Genomic DNA, 22,653 nt, shown 5'->3' with positions numbered 1-22,653 from the left:
GTTTAGAGATGGGAGAAAAATAGCTGGTAGGAAAGAAAAAGAGAGAGAAAAAATGAGTAAACAAAAAAGGAAAACATACCACAGGTCAAACATTAACATAACTAATGCATCTCTTAGCTTAGCTTTCTTCACAGAAGCTGGATTTTCTAACATTCAACTGAGAATAATACTGTCATTTTGAAGAAAATATTTTTATCTAATACACATGTAATCTTTTTTCTGATAATGGATGATTATTACTGAAAGATACCTCTTCGGTGAAAAAAGAGAAACAGGGAGGGGGAGAGACAGGGTATGTGTAATGTCTTTCCACATTTCTCTGAGACTTCACTGCTCATCTCACAAAGGAGAATACTTCGATATATCGTTGCTGCCTGCCCTACAGAAAATGCCTTGTAATTCCAATAGATTTGAGATAGAAAAGGCCAATCTCATCTAGAGAGAACTATGGAGAATGGATGTGGATTGAAGCATTGTATTTTCACTTTTTTAGCTGTTTGTTTTCTTTCTTGTGATTTTTTCCCCTTTTTGGCACAATTTTTCTGGCACAACATGACAAATATGGAAATATGATTAAAAGGATTGCAATATTTAATCTATATTAGATTGCTTGCTGTCTTGGAGAAGGGGGAGATAACGGAAGGAGGGGGAAAATAGTACATAAAATCTTTAAATCTCTGAACAAGAGACTAGATTAGTTTGCTCCTGCGGTCTGTCCAGTTCAAAGCACAGAGGTCAAAGTAATCAATCACAGTATGAGTGTAGATAGGATTAGACTTGATATTTCATTGATACAAGGGTGAGGGGAACCTAATTCCTCCCCAGTTCAATGAATGCAGTCATAAAATATAAATACACATGCTGAGACTTCAATGAATATACAAAATGTGTCCACACTCTGACCCCTTTATGAGGTGAGAACATACTCTAATTTAGTCAAGAAAAGAACAAACCATTGACTAAGAAAACAAATTAGCTTTGTCTATGTGGGCATCACATAACTAAGGACTGAGGAGCTTGAGGCAGTCAAAGGTCTGAATAGTTGTAGAGTAAAACCTCTGGAGTGGTATAGAAGGAGGAAGGATTTCTCTCCATCTCCCCTTCCCTGTTGCATCCTGGTATCTAGAAGTGTTGTGTAAGAGATTCTATCCAGTGTTTAAGAGTTGAAACAGGTTATGGAAGAAATCCCTGGACCTGTATTAGAATACTGCAAGGAGAAATAATGAATTTTCTTAATTCTTACTTTTTTACTCTTCCCTATCATTCGTGACATTGAAGCTATGAGAGCAGAATCATACACAGAAGATTCATATGGATAAAGAAAAACAGTCATTCAAGAGAGGAAGAAGCTTCAAGGAACTGGTCCTTGAAATAAAGAGTAATTGAGTAGCTTCTGGGAACCCTGCACTCAAAGCAAAGATTCTAAACCCAAGGAGGGCTATCTGAAGATTCTACAAAAAGAGAGAAAGAACTTCCAGGACCTGGATGACAAGAGTTATCAATTGCCTTTTTATGTGTTTTTTTTTTTTTTTTTTGAGTCCTGGACAGCCTCATTATATTCAGAGACATGAACAAGTAGAATTGAAAACTTTACTTTGGCCTACAGAAGCTAGTCTCCAAATGCCCTTTGATGCTTACAATCTGTACAGTAAGCCTTGTAAATATTATCCCCATTTTCAATTGGGACACCTGAGGCTTCAGAAGGTTAAATGACTTATTTATAGTCATAGAACCTCAAAGAATCAGAGCTAGATCTAGGATCCGAATTCATGTCCCCTCTGTCTCAATGTATAGCATCCTATCCACTAAACCACATTGCCATTATAAAACACAAAATAGTTGAAGATTCAGTGACAACAAAAACTATCTTTTACCTAAACCTTGAATTTCTTCAAGTATCCTGCATTTGTCACTGTAGATCAAGAAATGTTCATTTAATTGCATCATGGGCACAGATTATTATTGTTTTGGACCTTTTTTTATTTTACTGGTCCTCAGATCTCATTCATCTTTCTGAGGCAAGTGTTATAATGGATACCTCCTGACTTCCCCCTCCTCTAAACCAGAAAGAACTTCAGAGCTGTCATTCACCCATGAAAAGGCAAAGCTTCAACCCCAGTACAGCATTTTATTCAGTGATTCAGTTTCCATAGCAACAAAGCTTACAAGGACACAGCAATTATCTGCTATCTGACAAAGAACACTGACAAGAGCTCTTATGAAAACAGAATGTGAAACAGTGAGATCGTTTTGGGTAGCAAAGAAATGATCATCTTTGGTCCCTGAGACCAAAAGCTTCCTACTACATTTTTCCTCCTCTGGATCAATTCCCATCTTATTTAATCTGTGGATATAATTGGTCTATCCATATGCTCTCACTCTAATTCAAGTTTCAATTCAAGAGAGGTTTATTTTTAAGGTGAAAGCGGACTCTCTACTTTAATGGACACTGTCTGATGAGCAGGCTGAATACAGCTGGGCTTACCAAAATCCAGTTCCAGTTCAGTTTTCAAAGTATATCAGTATGGAGGGTGTGGCAGCTGAATGGCAGAATGGACAGAGTGCTACCTAGAGTCAGGAACATCTGAGTTCAAATCCAGCCTTAAACTGGAAGCTGTATGACTAATATTGTCATTGATGAAATGGGAGTAATAATAACATTTACCTCCCATGGTTCTTGTGAAAAATAAAATGAGATAATATTTGTAAAGTGATGTGCAAACATTAAAGTGATATGTAAATGCTAGCTATAGAAACAATAGGTAGAACGGTAAATAGTTTAACTTGAGCTCAAAAAAGACCTGAATTGAAACATTTCTAGACATTTACTAGCTATATGAACCTGAATAAGTCACTTTCAGCTTCAGTTTCCTTATTTATAGAAATAATCATTTCCCTTAACTCACAGGGTTGTCATGAGGACAAAATTAGATAAAACATGTGAAACGCTCTCAAATCTCAAAGCACTATAGAAATGCTATAAATAATATCACTGTTGCTGTTATCTCTACTCCTACCACTACTACTACTACTACTACTACTACTACTACTACTACTACTACTACTACTACTACGACTAATACGACTACTGCTACTGTTACTGCTATTTTACTGCTACTATTACTACTACTGCTGCTGCTGCTGTTGCTGCTGCTGCTGCTGCTGCTGCTGCTGCTGCTGCTGCTGCTATTAATTACTACTACTAGGAATAACTCCATACCTTCCATATATACCTATATACCCTGAAAATTGAACCGGGACTGGATTCTGGTAACCTCAAACTGGATTCAGCCGGCTTATGAGAGTATCCACTGGGATGGTAGCTCTATTTATATTCTGCTAACAATAACTAAAAGAGCTCCTGACCAGAGATGGCCAGTCCCTAACAAGAACAAGAAAGAATGTATTTGCTGAGTGTTTCGCAAATCTAATCAAAAGGGCTTCAGGAATAAGAGTGACTAAGCAAATTCCCCAAGTTAGATATCCTAAGAAGGACCTGAAAAGAGTCAATCAACAAAAATTTATTAAGCACTTGGTGTATGTCAGGCACTATGCTGAGCCAAGGAAGAAGTACAGCAGTTGAAAAAGTTAGACTTTCACAGGAGAAAAAAAAGAAGCCAGAAGTAAAGGTTATGGTCTCAAAAAGCCATATTTATAAATGTCCAAAGGATAGGTAATAAACAAGAAGAACCAGAAGTCCCACTGCAAGGAGCAAATTTGACTTTCTATCTCTGTTCTCTAACAAGAATGACCTTAGGACTAGAAATGACAGAGCAAAAATGACTAATAGGGAATTGATATCTAAGATAAATAAGAGAGCTCCTAGCTGTCCTTGATGAATTCAAGGTGCATGGCCCGTGCTGAGCCACTATCAGTGATATCTGAAGGGAAAAAAAAAAAAAAAAAACATGAAAAACAAGAAGGGTACTACAAAATAGAAGGGCAAATATTTTCCCAGTTTGCAAAAACAAATAGAAAACACAGTCTACAAATTATGTACTAGTAAATTTAATTTTGATTCCTAGGAAAATTCTAGCAGAGATCATTTTGTTTTGTCTTTATAGTAATGTATTATGGGTTTTTGGTAGGGAGGGAGGAGTGTCTGAAACTAGATTTGAACTCAGATCCTCCCAACTCCAGAGCTAGTGTTCTATCCACTGTATCATCTAACTGACCCTGTGAAGGAATTATTAAGGAAATTCAAAAAGAGAAATATTGATTACAAAAATCTAGCGTGGTATTAAAAACAAGTCATGCTAATTTAGTCTCATTTTCTTTTTTTCACAGAGGAAAGAAATCTTGAGGATACTATTTGCTGATATGTTAGCAAAATTTTTATAAAACATCTCATATTTTTCATGTAGAAAAAATGGAGAAATATGGATTAAATTATGTTGAATTAGATGGACTTATAATTGGTCATAGATTCAAAGACTAGTTGTTAATGGTTCAATGTCAATGTGGCAGGATATCCCTAGTGAAATATCACGAGAATCTGTACCAGAATCTATACTGTTTGTCATTTTGATCAGTAACTTGGACAAAGGGAAATATGGCATTCTCATCAAATTATCAGATGATACAAATATGGAAATGACAACTAAAAAAGAGGATCAGAGTCAGATTCCAAAATGATCTCTCTTGACAGGCTAGAGCATTGAGATTAGTCTAATAAGATAAAATTCAGTAGGGAAAAATGTCAAGGCTTATACTTAGAAACAAAAAAAATCAACATTGGAAGTTTAAGATTTATTCTACTTTAAGCCAAGTCTCATCAAAAGGACTGTGTTCAATTCTGTATACCACAACTTAAGAAAGACTTAAAGTTTCTGCTGGAGAGTGTCCAGGAAAATGCAATGAGGATGAAGAAAAGCATTGAGTTTTTTGCCATATCACAATCAGTTGAAAGAACTGGGAATGTTTAGCCTGGAGAACAGAGAGAGAAATGGATGTCCTCAAGTATTTGAAGGGCTTTCATGTGGAATGGACTTTCTCAAGAGAGAATGGAAAACCACTTGTCAAGTATGTTATACTGCATATTTCTTTATGGACTGAGGCCTCTGAGGTCCATTCTAATACTCAAAGCTATGACATGTGTCTGCTCTTATCTAAATTACAGAAGAAATTAATTTTTAAAGAATAAATTTGCTCAGATAATTTGCTAATAGTCAAGAAGGGCTTGTAAAATAAGCCTTGGATAGTTCCAGTAGGTTAGGGATGGAAAATGCCATTCACATCCAGAGAGAGAACTATGAAGATCAAAGCATAATATTTTCACTTTTTCTATTTGTTTTTTTCTTTCTCATTTTTTTTTACTTTTTGTTTGATTTTTCTTGCACAACAAGACAAATATGGAAATATGTTTAAAAGGACTTCACATGTTTAACCTATATCAGATTGCTTACTTTCTTGGGGTGGAGGGAGGGAGAAAAACTTAGAACACAAAGTTTTACAAAAATGAATGTCAAAAACTATTTTTACACATATTTAGAAAAATAAAATACTATTGAGGAACAAAACAAAAAAGATAAGCTTTAGAGCTAGAAGAAACCTTGTCATCCATTTAGTGACCAGGGCTTCTTAAACTTTTTCCACTCACAACTCCTTTTTACCCAAGAAATTTTTATATGTTCTTAGATATTTAGGTATATAAAAGAGAGATACAAATTAAACATTTACTGACAATAAATCATAATTTTGTGAGTCCCCATATTCAGATATGAGACCCCATATAGAGGTCATAACCCACAGTTTAAGAAGTTGGGACTTGTTCAAGGAGAAGTCCCTTCATTTTGCAGAGGAAGCTCAACTAAATGACTTGCCCCATAACAAAGGTATTAAATATCAGACCCAGGATTAGAATTTAGATCCTCTTATCCCAAATCCAGCATTCTTTACATTACATTTCCATCTCCATGCTGCTTCCTAAAGAAGAGTAAAAAACAAGATCTTCCCATGCCCAGATTCCAAAGAAAGCATGGACATTATTTAAATTCATGTTTGGCCTAATGGTTTATTTAGATGCATCTTACTTTGCTTCCTACTCTCAGCTCCCTTTCCCCACCCCAAAAAATGACTAAATTAGACAATGACTAAAAATTAGTCATTGTCCTCCTCTGATTCTAAATATATATCCTTTTAGCTTTTTTCTTCCAGTCACCATTAAAGAATATCTGAATTAACAAGAAGTTATTTGTTCCTGGCTTTACACATTAACTTAGTTGTCTACAAAAATACACTCTGTACAGAAAGTGTTTTGGAAACCTTAAAGCAATGTTAATTATTATTGTCATCAAAGTGCAAAGCCCAGAAACATACCTGTTTACCTGAACTTCATTTGGATTGGTCACTCGATTTAAGCCATAGTCAAGGACGTTGTCTGTTCCTGGCTAAGGAAACAATCAAGAATAGTTTCCATTAGAATCTATTTGTTGTTGTTGTTAGTAGGATTATATTACCTGTCCTATTCCCAATTCATATTGTACATTGAGTAGATTTATTACTACTCCTCTTTTGAGGTACCGCAGACTTAAAAATCCTAATCTCATTTGTCATGGATTACCAGCACACTGGAATTATTGAGCCAATGAGTTTAAATGAAAGAGGGCCTCTTCTTATTAGAGGCCAGAATCCCCAAGACTAAATCTAGTTAAAAATAATGACTGGGCACAGAATGGGGAGCTCTATCCCTTGAGGGTTTTTCTGAGCAACTGTTAACCTAGTCTTTTTAGAGAATGATATTTTTTTTTAGCCATCTAGGAAACTATAAGTCTGCAAAATGTTTTAAAAAGGCAAACTTCCCAAGGCAACATCAAATTATCTTATTAATTGCTAGTAAATTTCTTTCTGAAATGTCCTCTCCTGGGAGAAATCTGTCTTCCTGCTTTTCTCCCAACCCTAAAATGAATCTGGTTTATTATAAAATGAACTTCATCAAATGTCACATTCTATATATAAAAGAGGGAGTTCACTTCTCCCCCTCAATAACTATTAGTCATAGAAGGCCCAAAATGTAATGACAAAGTTTAAAGCAGATTTCCTACAACCCTACAAATATGTATTGCTAATTCTTTAATCAAGTTGAGAAGATTACTAAATCTTGGCCATTAGATAAAAAGCTGCTGACATCATATAGGAAAAATCTTTTGATTCACTAAGACAATTGATCATACTCCTTGAATCTATAGTTAAAGAAAAGCAAACCATTCAGTAATAAGAAAGTCTGAATTTGAGTTCATATTGTTCCTTTTCCAATTCAAGTTTCAGTTTGTATTCAAGAGTTGGAGGAAATTGTGTAAAGATAATCCTACATTTTATTATAGGATAGCAAGGGAAGGGAAAGAATTCTTTCTTTTTCCTCTTCCCATGTTGGTCATGACATCAGAACTATTGGACCAATAGGAAATACTACTAGGAGCACAGATATACTAGGATACACAGATAAACAAACACAGAAATAGTCACCCAAAACAGGAAGCAGCTTCAAAAAGTTATCCCTAGAAATCAAGGCCTTGGAGAGAAGCAGACTCTGCTGCCCAACCAGCAGAAATATTGCACCCAGGGGAGCCTTTGTAAGGAGTCTGCAAAAAGATAAACCTTGCAAGTCTTACAGTAACAAAAGTTGTAAACTGCTCCACACATGTGTGCTCCTATCATAACATTTAAAGTTTGAGCCTACTCTTCCCATAAAATGTGTGTATTTGTAGGAGAGTGATACCAAGTTTATGAAGAAAATATTTCTTACCTATTATTCTCACTACTCTTTTTAGTAAATGACTTTATTGAGAGCAATTAAGTCTACTGGATGATTGTTAATGGGAAGCATATCAGTGAGGGCTCATGAACTAGAAGATTATGAATAGCCAATCATAGGTTTATCCTAAAACTCAAATGGTTATTCCCTGACTAAGAACTAAACCTGAAAATTTTAGTTCAAGTTGGAAGAGTAGTCCACTGTGTACTGTGTATGTAGCCTCATATGATGCTTTTCATTACAATTCTAGAAGTCAAAAGCACTTTACTGTCTTTCAAGTACATAAGCATTGCTCCATGTTTTGTTTTGTTTTTTCAGACCAGCTCTCCACTGAAACCTTATATTCTCTTCGTGACAAAATTCTTATGTCTCTTCTAAGATTTAGCCTTTGTGAATTTTTATAAAACACTAAGGCCTAAATCCCCACTTTCATAAACAGGACATAAAAATGGATCTTATAATATCCAAAATTATCTATCATAGGAGAAGAAAAAAACAGTAGCAGTATTTTTCAAATGATGGAAGGACTATTGGAAAACCATCCTAAAGGCATCAAAATGTCTGCCACCTGCCAGACACACAATAATGCTTTTTGTATGTATTCCTTTTGTGTTCTGCCAAAAACTACTCATCTTCTCATGTGGGAGTGGTGGTTAGAGTTTATGCCAGAAGAGTAGGAAAGAATGTTGTTTTCATTTATTTTTTCAATTGGCAACTACTGTCTTCTAACTCCTAGGCCTCCTAGTTTCAAGAAGTGGAAAAAGTCCAGGGAAAACATGTCAGGAAACATGTTTGTAATGGTTTCATGAATTATATTCAATAGAAGTTTCTGGGTTCTCCACATCATGAGTTAACCATTTATGATGTGAAAGTCAGTCCCTTCATTTAAAAAAAAAAAATCTGTAGAATCAGAGCAGCTTGTACAATCCTTTTCCTTATCAGGTCTTAGCTGGTGCTCATGAAACCAAAATATGTGTATTCCAGTCAAAAAAAAAAAAAAAAAAAAAAAAAAACCTACCTCTTCCTCTTTCACCTAAATGAGATACTTAGACATTCAACTATCACAAGCAACAATCTCAGTTGGTCTAAGACCAGCACCAGAGATAGTCTGACAATAGGTACAGTGAACGTGAAAAAATGTGAAAGAAAATAGAACCCGTGGGTGGAATTTATAGGCAGAAACATAACTAGTTCAGGGTGAGTAAAACTTTGCCTTAGGACACCAACCTAGAGCAGTTCTTTATTTCTTTATTAGGTGAGCACTACCCCCTAAAAGTTTCTTTATAGGCTTATATTGCCATGTAGCACAGATACCATGCCCAGGTCCCTATCCCCTTGGAATCTCTTAGGTTTGCTTTTCCTCTTCAATTCCCTATCCTGTTCCAAGCATCACCTCAGTTAGATTGTCCTCCATAGTATCTTTGCCCCTCCCCTCTCTTTGTTCCCCAAGTAAAATAATTTCTAGTTATGGATCTACTCACAGGACATCGGTGGACCAGCCAATAAGCTTTTTCTTGACAATCCAAGGTATACCTGTCCACTTTCTTTCTTTCTTTCTCAGTTCTGCAAAGCCAATAACAAAGTGTAGGACCAATGGTGATTTGTTTATTTAAGATGAGTTTTTGTCCCCGTTCCTGATAACTTGCCTCCTCCCTCCCTTCCCCATCCTTCTTGCCCAGCAAAAATAGCCTATGCTAATAATTATTCAATCTTGATACCAGAAATTGAATAAATGAATGAATGAGAAGCATTTATTAAGTACTTTCTAAGTACAAAAAATATATTAAGCACTGAGGATACAAATAGTAAAGTAAAAAACATTCTTACTCTCAAGCAGCTCATATTCTAATGGGAGACTGAAGGAGACAATAAATGGAGGAAATTTCAGTTGCAAATCAGATTGAAAGGGCCGGTCATCCTTTTGGGCAGCATCAAATGGCAAGGCATCTTCTTTATTGTCATTTCCATAAATAACACCATATCTGCTCCTAATATCGAGTAATTTAATGGTTCCAAGGACTCTGGTGGTAAAAATCTCTTTTCTGGATATTCAGAAATTTGGCATCTAAGGAAGCAGGGGCTATAGCACCTAGAGAAGCAACTGCAAAATCCTGTCTCCACAATGTTTGCTCCTTTGGACAATGACTTCAGAAGCAGGGCCAGTGATTGTCCTACATTCAACTCAGATTTCACACTACAACAAATCTTAAGATGAAATCTAACTTTCTGACGAGTTTATTTTTCCCTTGTATGTTGGGAAAATGACAAAAATCAACAATGAAGTAAGACTGGCAATAAAAGATCAATATCCACAGTCTTCTGATGGATTAGAGTGTCCTCTAGGAATTTACCTATCTTCCTGCCTATTGATTCTGTTCTATCATATAACATTGTGGTCCCTAGGACAGAGGTTTTTTGAAGCCTTGTTTTATTTTAAAAGGATTTTCATTCTTGTCTTTATTCTTCTTTGTGTCCAGCATATATCAACATCAGAAAATTATCCTGCACTCTACTGCTACAAGGGAATGACATCTACTCAAATCCATAAGAAAGGCTGATCAATGTTACCGTGTCAGAATTCAGAAGCATTAACTAAGAATGGTACTATTGGCTTATTCTCCATAATGTATATTTTCACAGAGAAGCCAAAAGCACAATGTGCAATAATGAATTATGCTATGAAAAACAAAGCAGTAGATTTATATTCCATATAGCACATTATGAATAATGCACAGAGTCAGGCTGAGTAAATAGCTTCAACTGCTTAGTGTTCTGTTGGTTTTTGTTTTTTTTTTAAATCAACATAACTGAGCTAAGCTAATTATATTTACTACTAGGTATGCTTATTTGTGCATGCTAAAGGATAAGTGGGTAATAGATGCTTCTGAAGAACCATGGGATTTCTATTATTCAAGGTAGCCTTGCAAACATCCTCAGTTTTCAATTATCTACAACACTGAAGGGGAAGCAGTGATGTGGATGAATCCAAACTAGGAGATAATCAAAAAAGTCATTTTTGTGCAAAATATTCTGGTTTTTTTTACGAGAGATTTTCTTCTTAAATATATTTTGCTAATGTTTAATATTAATTGCTAATTAATGTTAGCAATTTGCAAATAGTTGATATAATTAGGAGACTTTCTTCTTAAATATATTTGCTAATATTTAATATTAAACAAGTTTTCATTTCCTGAATAAATTGTCTACGAAGGAAATGGATGTTTATACCTAGGTAGCACAGTGGGTTCAAATATGGCCCTATACATGTACTAACTGTGTGACCCCAGAAAAGTCATTTGACTTCTGTCTGCCTCAGTTTCCTTAACTGAAAAATGAGAATGATAATAGCACCTACTTCCCTGGATTGTTGTGGGGATCAAATATATTTGTATTTATATATGAGGTTATATTTTAAAGCACTTAGCAGTTCCTTAATAAATATTTGTATTCTTCGTTCCTTCCTAATGACATTCAAGACCCACTACAATCTAATGTCATCTTTCATTCCCAGCCTTTCTCACACTTCTCTAATACAGCTCCTTTAGGTTCTGAACAAACTGGATTACTCACTGTTCCCTATTCAGGCCCTATAATTTCCCATCTCTGTGGTTTTCTTTCTCTCATATTGATCCATCTCCATGGAATGTCTTCTTGATTCTTCTCCTGCCCCTACTTCTTCCCAAAAATCTGTTGAATTCCTACCCAAACTTTGAAACCCAACTCAAATTCTACGTCTATTACAATCTATTTACCTTTCCTGCCTTGAGCCTCACCTAACATTTTGACTCATCATGTTTTATATCCCCAAGCTCTAAGCTACCAGAAATTTTGTATTATCTAATCTTTCTCTTTCCCTTTGCTTAAGCAGAGGGCTCTGAATGTGAACATTTGTTGAATTTTAGGACATGGAACTGTTAGGGTGAATGAGGCTGAAAAACATGGGTCTCTGTCAATAGAGGGGGAGGAGCAAACAGGGTAAGAAAATGTTTTTTCTTTACTTACTTGTACTGTTCTTTGGCCTGCATGATGACAAAGTCCCATTTATGATTAATCTTTTTGTTCAAAAAGTTGTAATTTTCCTAGAACAGGAAGAACAAAATGAGAACTAACAATACATGTTACCATACAATGCAGGAGACAAGACAGCAGGGGACTCTCCTGACTCAGCTAAACTGAATTGTGTCTAGACAGGGATTGCTTACTCTAGGTGTGCGACACAAGGTATCTCAAGAGAGAAATCTTACCTTAGGAATAATGTTAAATTCTTCAAAATATATCAGAACAAACTTTCACCTACTTCTTAAAAATAAAAACCTACCAAAAAAAGCATATCAAAGAAGGGGAAAAACCCCAGAATCAAATTAGTTATGCAAAATAGTTAACAGTCACTTGCCTAGACCATTTAAATGAGATTACCCATATGATTTTTGAAAAGTTACTCAAATCAACCTGGATCTCAGTTGATTTTTCTGCAAAATGAGGGGGTTGGACTAGAGAGTTTCTACAATCCCTTTCAGTTTTAAGTCTTTGATTCTATCAGAACACTGACTTAACCTTTTTAAAATATAGGAGCAATAACAGTATTTTCACTATCTATCCAAAATTCCAACCTCTTAAAGGTTAGATGGTGTTCATTTGGAAATCTAGACAGAGCAGCAAGATCCCCTAGTAGCTCTCAAATCATACCACATAGACCACTGAGTAACACATGATGCAAAGCAGGCCCAGAAGCAAAGCTTTTGACTCAAAAACCAGCAGCTGATAAAAAGTTTCTGATTCTTTATACCCACTTCCTACCAGCTGCAGACAGTACACCTGGATGATGAGTTATAAATGGTGGCAGATTCTTAGGGGAGTGTAAATAGGAACCACAAAGAATTGAGATGGAGGAGGGAAGGACAAAAAAAGTATCTACTGAGAATCAGCATTCACCAACAAAAACACAGTTCTAAAGCATCTCTGTACCTTTTCGTATTCTTCTAAAATTCCTTTCTTCTTGATATTTCTCTTGGCTAAATAGATAGCTAAAAAAAGAAATAGATTATATTCCATCATCCAAAAGTAGTTTTTCAGCCCCTCTCTGGAAAATGATACACTAAAATTAGAGGTGGTTTAGTAGGATTGCAAAGAGAATTTTTAGCAGATACACTTCTGATTCTCTGTGAGCTGACCTCCTAAACTAACATTAGCTAGCTGATCAAGTATAAACAATATAAAAACAATAACATATAACATTAAATAATTATTAATATATGTACAGGCTTTTAGGAAAGACATATATAATACTAATTTGGGTTATGATTTTGCTGTTTAATTTCATATTTTATATTAATTATTTAAATAATTACATATAATTAATATTTAAAATAACTGAACAAATATCAAATCAATGAAGAAATAAGGTAGCAGGGCTTAGTGGATATCAAGAAGCTCTTAAGAAGCATTCCATCTGAGACTACTCTCAATTTATCTTGTATATCTCTAGTTGGTACATATTTGCACAGTCTTCCCTATTGGACTGTGAGTTTTTTGGGAAGAGGGATTGTTTTTTGCTTTCTTTGTACATCTAGTACTTAGCATAATGCCTAGAATATAGTAGACATATTAGGTATTTAATAAATGCTACATAACTGACTAATTAAGATTAATTAATTAAGATCAAGAAAGTCAATCCTGCATTCAAAATTTGGATTCTATTCTTGCCTCTGATATACTGACTATGTGACCATAGTCCAAAGCACCTTTCTAAGATTATAAATCAACGGAAGGATTGCATATCTCCATCCATATTTCCACAATGGACAAATTCCCAAACCAATGAAATCAGAGATACAGTTGTCTCTCCACCACCACTCCAGAAAAAGAGGAAGCAATAGCATATAAAGCCTAAAGAAAAGAATAATTTGCCTACTGTGGAGAGGGGGAAGAAAGGAAAAGTGTTTACCATAGTCCGTATCTTCAGCTGACCACTGCTGAGTGGGCCAGAAATAAGGTGTCTGTAAAAGGAATCAGAAAAATTATGCTTGGTGATTTATCAGGGTCTTCTTAGTTTCCAGATTGCCTAAGAATAGCTTTGCATATAGGACTTTTAAATTGTCAGTTACCATTTTCTTCTTTCACTGGTATTTAAGTTCCAATGATGCTGATTTATAAAGATATGAAACTAATCTTTTGGCTTCTTAAGTAAGAATAGAATAGCACTACAGGGGTCAGGAAGGGTTAGTATTAGTCAAGGATATAACTCACCTGAAATCGATAAAGACTGTTGTTATCAGGTTTGAGGATGAGATTCTTGGGGTCCTGCAGGGGGTAAATGTAGCCATACTTGACAACGAAATTCCCCAAATTCTGCGCCTCTAGAAAGAAGCAGTTCATACTCAGAGACAGATTGGGTAAGTGCTCAGAAATCCTATTACCAAATTCCATAAGCACTTTGCTCCTCACTACCATTCAAATAATGGAAGAAATGAATTTAACTTAAAGAACCCTCACTTTTTGATGCACTATCCGAAGATGAAAAGGTCTAACTAGGTTATAGGGATCTCTGTGAAAAAACAGAAATCAAGAAAGAAACAAGAAGCTTTCTTTAAGCATGAGCTCCTGCCAGGTATTGTGCTAGGAGGTAAAGTAGAAGAAAAAGGTTAAATAGTCCTCAAGGTGCTTATGTTTGAATGGAGAGACAACATGCTATACACATACACACAGATACACATATACTCCCCCACATCTAGGGTATACTTGTGTATGTACAGATGGATATATGTGTATGTGTGTGTATATATACACACATATATATGTATATATGCATATGTACATATTTACCCCCAGCCCCCACATATTCCAACTTTCCTTCTTTCCCTATTCTTTCCCCTCTGTGAGATGGTAAACAATCATATATACATGTGTAATCATATAACACATTTCCATATTAGTCATTTTTTACAAAAAGATTCAAAAGAAAAAAATGAAAAAAATAATAAAGTATGCTTCTTTATTTTCTTTGGAGGGGCATAGTATGTGTTATCATTAGTCCTTTGGGATTGTTTTGGATCATTTCATTGATGAGAATAGCTACGTCATTCACAACTCTTTATCAAACAATATTGCTATTAACTTTTGTACAATATTCTCCTGGTTCTATTCACTTTACTATGCATCAGATCATGTAAGTCTTTCCAGATTTTTTTGAAACCATCCTGCTTGTTATTCTTTTTTTTAATAGCTTTTTATTTACAAGATATATGCATGGGTAATTTTTCAGCATTAACAACTGCAAAACCTTTTGTTCCAACTTTTCCCCTCCTTCCCCCCACTGCCTCCCCCAGACATGTTAAATATATTAAAGCATATGTTAAATACAATATATGTGTACATGTCCATACGGTTATTTTGCTGCACAAGAAGAATCAGACTTAGAAATAAGGTAAAATCATCCTGAGAAAGAAATCAAAAATGCAAGTGGACAAAAACAGGGCTATGTTGTGGTTCACACTCATTTCCCAGAGTTCTTTCTCTGGGTGTAGCTGCTTCTCTTCATTATTGAACAAATGGAATTTATTTGGTTCATCTCACTGCTGAGGATGACCAGGTCCATCAGAATTGATCATCATATAGTATTGTTGTTGATCTCCTGGCCCTGCTCATTTCACTCAGCATCAGTTCATGTAAGTTTCTCCAAGCCTTTCTGAAATCATCCTGCTGGTCATTTCTTATAGAACAATAATATTCCATAATATTCATATACCACAATTTACCTAGCCATTCTCCAATTGATGGGCATCCACTCAGTTTCCAGTTTCTGGCTACTACAAAGAGGGCTGCCACAAATATTCTTGCACATACAGATCCCTTTCCCTTCTTTAAGACCTCTTTGGGATATACTGTGTAATGACCGTGTATTTAAAATCAGCCGGAGTCAGGAATTCAGGTTAAGGGGAAAATCTTCAATATTTATTGAAGTGAAGAGGTGAATAAAGATTGCGATAGCAAATATAGGCAAGAAAGATTGCGATAGCAAATATAGGCAGTTGCGACAGGAAGCCAGCTAACAGAGAGAGATGTGAGCTGAGCCAACCGCGGCAATGGCAAATCCCAAAAGTCTCTCCTCCCCTTTCTTTTCCACTCCCCTGCCTCCACCCACCAAAATCATCATTTCCTATACAATACATCAGGACTTGCACAAAGAGTGGGCAGGGGCCATTCTTTCTCCAAGCTTATATATTAATAGAGTATAGTCCAATTACTATTTAGCCTCATGTGCTTGGGACCTCCGTGCATCAACTCAAGCCTCAGCCCATTACAATACTGCTTGTCATTTCTTATAGCACAATAACATCCCACTATAATTATATAGCACAGATTATTTTAGTCATTCCCAATCTATAGGCATTAGGACATATACTTTTTTTTTTTTTTTTTTTTTTTTTTTTACTGAGGCAATTGGGGTTAAGTGACTTGCCCAGGGTCACATAGCTAGGCAGTGTTAAGTATCTGAGGTCACATTTGAAATCAGGTCCTCCTGATTTCAGGGCTGGTGCCCCATCCACTGCCCTACCTAGCTGCCCCAGGGCATATACTTTTCAAAGCAGGACCATATCTCCTACTTCTTTAGAATCTACTGAAGAGCCTAAAATAACATAAGTAAGTAAGAAGGAAGAAAGATAAGAGAGGAAGGAGGAAAGGAACTCACCTGGGTTGTCAATCCAAAGCTTCTGGGCAATCCATTGTAAGATATCATTTCCTACAAGACAGAAGAAATCCAAAAAAACTAGTTTGAAAAGAGCCTTTAGCAAAAAATAGTTGTTCCGAGACTTCTCTCTTAAAACCACTCAAATATACAACATTTAAAAGGAATGTGTTAGTAAAGAGGAAAAAGCATAGGTATTGTACATATAGAAAATTAACCCATTTTCACCTATGTCAGGCTGATGTTTGTAAGGGATTTATTTCTAGTATTTTATGAATATATGTTGCATGTGTATATACATATGTTTGTAAATGCATGCACAATTAAATTAAATTTTAAAATAATATGTATTCATGTGTACAGATGTATATGTATATAAACACACATATATAATATATACATACATGTAATTCCCCAGTACACTCTCTACACTATCAATCTCTCCCTTATACTAGAGATAAAGTAAAACAGATTAATCAAACAGCATATAAAATAGTCTATACCCACAGTCCATACCCACAGTCCACCACCTTTCTATCAAAGGGAGAAATATGTATACAGCAATGTAATTCTATCTCTCTTTTTTTTTTTTAATTTTTAAATAACTTGTTATTGACAGAACCCATGCCAGGGTAATTTTTTACATTATCCCTTGCACTCACTTCGGTTCCAACTTTTCCCCTCCCTCCCTCCATTTCCTCCCCCAGATGGCAAGCAGTCCTTTACATGTTAAATAGGTTAATGTAATTCTATCTCAAAGAAAAAAAAAATCAAAATATCATTCGTCGTGGGGGAAAAAAGTTCTATTTCACATGACTGGGCATATATGACTTAGAACAAATTGCATACCTTCTTAATGAGGGGAAAGAGGTAGAAGGGAGAGAGAGATTTTGAAATTCAAAAATTTAAAGAACAAATGTTAAAATTGTTTTTACACATAAATGAAAGAAATAAAATATTTGAAAATTAGAAAAAAATGTCCTAAATTACTAATAGAGAAATGAAAATTAAAGCATTTTTCAAGCTCCATCTCACACCAAACCAGATTGACAGAGATGACAAAAAAAGAAAAAATAAATGTTACATGAATTACATACAAGCATAATGATGCATTTAATATCATGATAGTTCCAAATGGATACATGGCTAAGATATAAAAGTTCACATCATAAATTAGAGAAACAAGAAAAAACTTGCCTATCAGATTTATGGATAGAAGAAAAGTTCATGACCAAACAAAGGATAGAAAGGATCATAGAAGTTAAAATGAATAATTTTGATTACATAAGAATAAAAGACTTTTTTGCATTAACAAATCTAGTAAAACTAAGATTAAAGGGGAAACAATGAACTGGGGGAGGAGTGATCTTCATCTTCTAATAAAGGTCTCATTTCCAAGGTATTTAAGGAACTGTGTCAAATTCATAAGAATAAGAGACACTCCCCATGATAAATGGTCTGAGGATATGTCAGATCTGAAGAGAAGAAATCTAAACAATCTAAAAGATATAAAAAATGATCTAAATTATTAATAATTGGAGAAATACAATTGGAACAATTCTGAGGTTCCAACTGGCAAAGATGACAAAAAAAATCCCACAACAAATGTTGAAGGGGCTATGGGCAAATGCATTATTGGTGGACCCATGAATGACACCAATCATTCTGCTATGCCTATACCCCAAAGAGATCAAAGAAAGAGGAAAAATAAGGTACACAAATATTTATAGCAGTAGTTTTCTTAAATCAAAAAACTGGGAATTAATTGGATGTTCACCAATTGGAAATAACTGAATAAATATATGAATGGAATGGAATGAAACTGTAATATAAGAAATTAGGAAATAAATTATTTCAGAGACACAGAAAGATTTGTATTAATTGATGCAAAGGGAATAGCAAAACCAGAAAAATAATGTATATTATAACATCAATATCATAAAAACAATTTTAAAAATTTATACAAATTGATGATAACAAATATAAGCAGAATCAAGAGAACAATTTATGCAATACTAATGTAAAAGTGAATAACTTCGAAAGCAATAAAAAATTTGATCAAGGCAATGACCTTCTATGAGTCTAAAAGATTAATGAAGTGTACTATTTACTTCCTCACAGAAAGATAGCAGACTCAAGTTGTAGAATGAGACATATTTTCTTTGGACACAATGAATATGGTCAACAAAAGAATTTATTTTGTTTAACTATACATATTTATTACAAATTTTTTGTTTGTTTATTTGCTTGTTTTTCCCAATGGGGCAAGAGTAGAAGGAAGAAAAAATCATTTTCTCTTAATTACAAAGTGAGATTTAATTTTAATTTCAAACAAATCAAGAGGAAATAATCTGGCAAATGTTGGAGGGATTTCAGGAAAATAGGAACATTAATTGCTCTTGATAGAGCTGTGATTGATTTGATCATTATCAAAAACATTTCAGAACTAGAATCCTACAGTATGTTGTTTATAAGAAACATATGTGAAGCAGACACACACACACACACACACACACACACACAGTAAAGGTAAGGGGCTATAGAAGAATCGACTGTGCTTCAGCTGAAGTTAAAAAAAGAAGGTATAACAATTCTGATCTCAGACAAAAGCAAAAATAGGCCTAATTTTAAAAGATAAGGAAGTAAACATAAGTACCACAGACAATGAATATCATTACTAAACATAATACCAAGTAGTATAGCATCCAAATTCTTGAAGAAGTTAAGGGAATCATAGGCTGTTGGCCAATAAGAGATAGAGAGCATTACAAAATGTAAAACAGAGAATTTTGATTATATTAAATTAAAAAGTTTTTCATAAACAAAACCAGTGCAATCCAGATTAAAAAGAAAGCAGAAAACTGAGAAACAATATTTACAGCAAATGGCCTCATTTCTAAAATATATAGAGAATTGAGTCAAATTTATATGAATACAAGTCATTCTCCAATTGATAAATGGTTCAAAGGATATGTACAGGCAGTTTTCAGATTAAGTAATCAAAGTCATCTATAAATATATGAAAAGTTCTCTAAATCACTTTTGATTAGAGAAATACAAATTAAGTCAATTGTAAGGTACCACTTCACACATCTCAGATTGGCTAATATAACAAAAAAGGAAAATGATAAATGTTAGAGAGAATGTGAAAAAAAATTGGGATACTAATACACTGTTGATGGAATTGTGAACTGATCAGACCATTCTGGAGAACAATTTGAAACTATGCCCAAAAGGGAACCAAGGATCAAAGGATACTCTTTGATCCAATAATACCACTACTAGGTCTATATCTCAAAGGAATCATAAAAAAGGGAAAAGAACCTAATGTGCAAAAATATTTATAGCAGCCCTTTTTGTGGTGATAAAATATTAGAAATTTAGAAGATCCCGTCCATTGAGGAATTACTGAACAAGCTGTAGTACAGAATGTAATGGAATATTATTGTGCAACAAGAAATGATGAAGACAGATATCAGAAAAACCTGGAAACACTTATGCAAACTGATGCAAAGTGAAATGAACAGAACCAGGAAAACATTGTACATAGTGCCAGCAATATTGTAAGATGATCAACTATGAATGACTAACCTCGTCTTAGCAACACAATGATCCAAGTCAAGTACAAAGGACTCATGAAGGAAAATGCTATCCTTATTCACATAAAGAACAGATAGACTCTGAATGAAGATCAAAACATCCTTTTTTCATTACTTAATTTTTTTTCATATTTTTTATTTTTTCTTTATTGTCATTGGGGGAAAAGGAAATATTCATGTGATAGAAAAAGAAGCCTGATCAGGATACCTCTAATGAATTGATATTCTATCCCCCAGCTTAGTAAAGGTCAAATAATAAGGTATTTGAATATGAAGGTATTTAAATTTTAATTTTAAAAAAAGGTTTAAAGGTATTAAATGAAGTGCCAAAAGTATCTATGCTTAGTTACCTCTTTGAGAAGTGGGAAGATTTTCTTCAGTCATTTGATGAAATCATAGGATTATAGGATGAAAAACTATCCCTAATAAAGCAAGACATACCATGTAGGGATTAGTTGAAGAAATGGAAAACGCTGAAGAATGTAAGCTTTTGGGATTAAGAAAAGGATGTGGTCTTTGACCACAAATGTTCCTCAACCTTTGAGAGAACAGAGAATCCATCTCCTCCTCTATTCTTTCAATTGCCAGGACTTGTTGCAGCAGAGACCACTCCCCCAGTAGAAAACACCATCTCCAATAGGAAGCAGGCCTAGTAAATTACGGCAAAACCAGAGTATCTGTGTGAATTGAGCAAGGCTTTGTCCAATATAAGATGAAATGCAAAGATAAACTTTCACAGACAGTCTGGCTAAAAGACGTGCCCAGCAGAGACTTTATATCTAGGAGACCAAAATAAAGATAACCTGAGAGAAGAAAAGATGAGGGACCCAAAAATCTGAATTATTTAGGCCACATGCATTTACTAACTGTTGGTCTATTTATTTGTGTATTCTATGTGTATGTTTGTTCTTCCCACTATGAGATATGTATTTATGGGAGAATATATCCCAGTATTGGAGACAGGAGGAATATCTTCCTTTTGTCTTCTGAAGATTATTCAGAATCTTAACTTGAGCATTGGGAAGAACTCAAAAGATGAAAAGAACAAAACATGGAAACATGTTTAAAAGGACTTTACATGTTTGACCTATATCAGATTACTTACTATCTTGGGGAAGGGGAAGGTAAGAAAAGGAGGGGGAAAAAATTTGGACCACAAAATCTCACAAAAATGAATGTTGAAAACTATTTTTATATGTATTTGGAAAAATAAAATACTATTAAGAAATTTAAAAAATGTGTAATATAGTTTAAGACTAGTTGCGAGAACATTTGGGCATGGTTTACAAGAGTCTACTTTGAGCTTCCTACTGAGTTTTCACCAATTCTCACTGAGAACTGAGCTTTTCACTGAGTTTTCACTTAGTTTTGGCAACAAGCTTTCCAACAAGTGAAGAAATTTATTTTTTGATGTTTGATGTGATAAACAATATTAAGTACTTATTATATGCAAAGAATGTGTACAGGTTCTAGAAATACAAAAAATATATATCAGTCTCTACCTTCAAAGAACTTACATTCTAAAAAGAAACGAAATTTTGAAAATATAAATTAGCATCTTTTCCTTCTACTGAAACACTACTTTTGTGGCAGCAACAATTAAGCACCAAAAAGATGAAACAGGGGAAAGGAAAGAAATAATCATTTATATAGTACCTACTTTATGTCAAGGACTGAACTAATTATATTACAAATATTATGTTATGCTCAAAAAAAAAACAAACCAAAACAAAAAACCCTGCAAAGTAAATGCTGTTATTATCTTCATTTTATAGTTAAGGAAACAACAAATCTAGAAATTACTGATAAATATCTTTTGATTAAGGTAGCTAAGCAAACCAATACCTGAATGTTAGGTGTAATGTTCTTCTCTAAAATATATTATTCTCTGGGAGCAGGTTTCTTGAGGGGGGGGTGGGCTTCTGGGAGCAGCCTTAGTTTCAGTTCAGTGTAATAATCACCTCAAATGCAGCCAGAAGTTAAAGTCCCAATCCTTTACTGTCTCTTTCAAAGTCTCATCTCCTTCCCTTGGGGCTCGGCTACTTTGTCTTAGAGGCTTTCTGTAGTCTTGGGTCGGAGAGCTTAAGCTTCTCTGGCTTGTGAATCTCCTCAATTGAATCCTGCTGAGGCTCTCAGAACTTCTAATGTGTTTGTCCTTTAGTGGGCTTCTCCTTTAGTGGGCTTGTCTTTCCTGGCCCTGAGACCTCCTCCTTATATATCCCACACTGAGTATACACCAATCATTATATCACTAGGAAACCATTATTTGTTGTAGTATTAAATCAATGCTAAACTGGATTTAATCACTGTCTCCTAAATTCAACTCACTTAGCACCTCGTAAGAATACTAACAATTAGGAATTACCCCTCCCCTCAATCTGGGCTTTAAGTGATTGTGGTTGTACTCTTAACTTTTTATAAAAACTCCAAAATTAAAACAGACTAAAGAATAACATTTGAAGGGCCATTATGTTGCCTCTAGGCTAAAACAAATTAATCTTTATAATAATATGGCTAATTGAATCACCAGAGACCAAGGGAGTAGAGAGGAAACTGTACATGTCCTCAATGACACCTGCAGAATCCCCTGGTATTAAATTAGCATAGCAAAGAAC

At 34.7% G+C, this 22,653-nt stretch overlaps 2 protein-coding genes across 3 annotated transcripts in view; one reads left to right on the top strand and one right to left on the bottom strand.

Moving 5' to 3' along the window:
* ARSG (arylsulfatase G) overlaps positions 1 to 22,653 on the top strand; it is a 996,823-nt gene that overhangs the window by 539,227 nt on the left and 434,943 nt on the right. The gene's annotated exons all lie outside the window — the stretch shown is intronic.
* RGS9 (regulator of G protein signaling 9) overlaps positions 1 to 22,653 on the bottom strand; it is a 90,238-nt gene that overhangs the window by 41,787 nt on the left and 25,798 nt on the right. For both annotated transcript variants that reach the window (XM_051995246.1, XM_051995247.1), the window contains exons 3-9: positions 16,443 to 16,493; positions 14,000 to 14,109; positions 13,698 to 13,749; positions 12,719 to 12,777; positions 11,756 to 11,832; positions 9,235 to 9,316; positions 6,327 to 6,389 (exon numbers count right to left, since the gene is read on the bottom strand). In XM_051995246.1, the coding sequence (XP_051851206.1) occupies positions 6,327 to 6,389; positions 9,235 to 9,316; positions 11,756 to 11,832; positions 12,719 to 12,777; positions 13,698 to 13,749; positions 14,000 to 14,109; positions 16,443 to 16,493 (494 nt within the window). The remainder of the gene's footprint in view (positions 1 to 6,326; positions 6,390 to 9,234; positions 9,317 to 11,755; positions 11,833 to 12,718; positions 12,778 to 13,697; positions 13,750 to 13,999; positions 14,110 to 16,442; positions 16,494 to 22,653) is intronic.

This window comes from Antechinus flavipes, chromosome 4, assembly GCF_016432865.1.
Source record: "Antechinus flavipes isolate AdamAnt ecotype Samford, QLD, Australia chromosome 4, AdamAnt_v2, whole genome shotgun sequence".
Lineage (NCBI taxonomy): Eukaryota > Metazoa > Chordata > Mammalia > Dasyuromorphia > Dasyuridae > Antechinus > Antechinus flavipes.
This window is presented reverse-complemented; position numbering and strand designations above follow the sequence as displayed.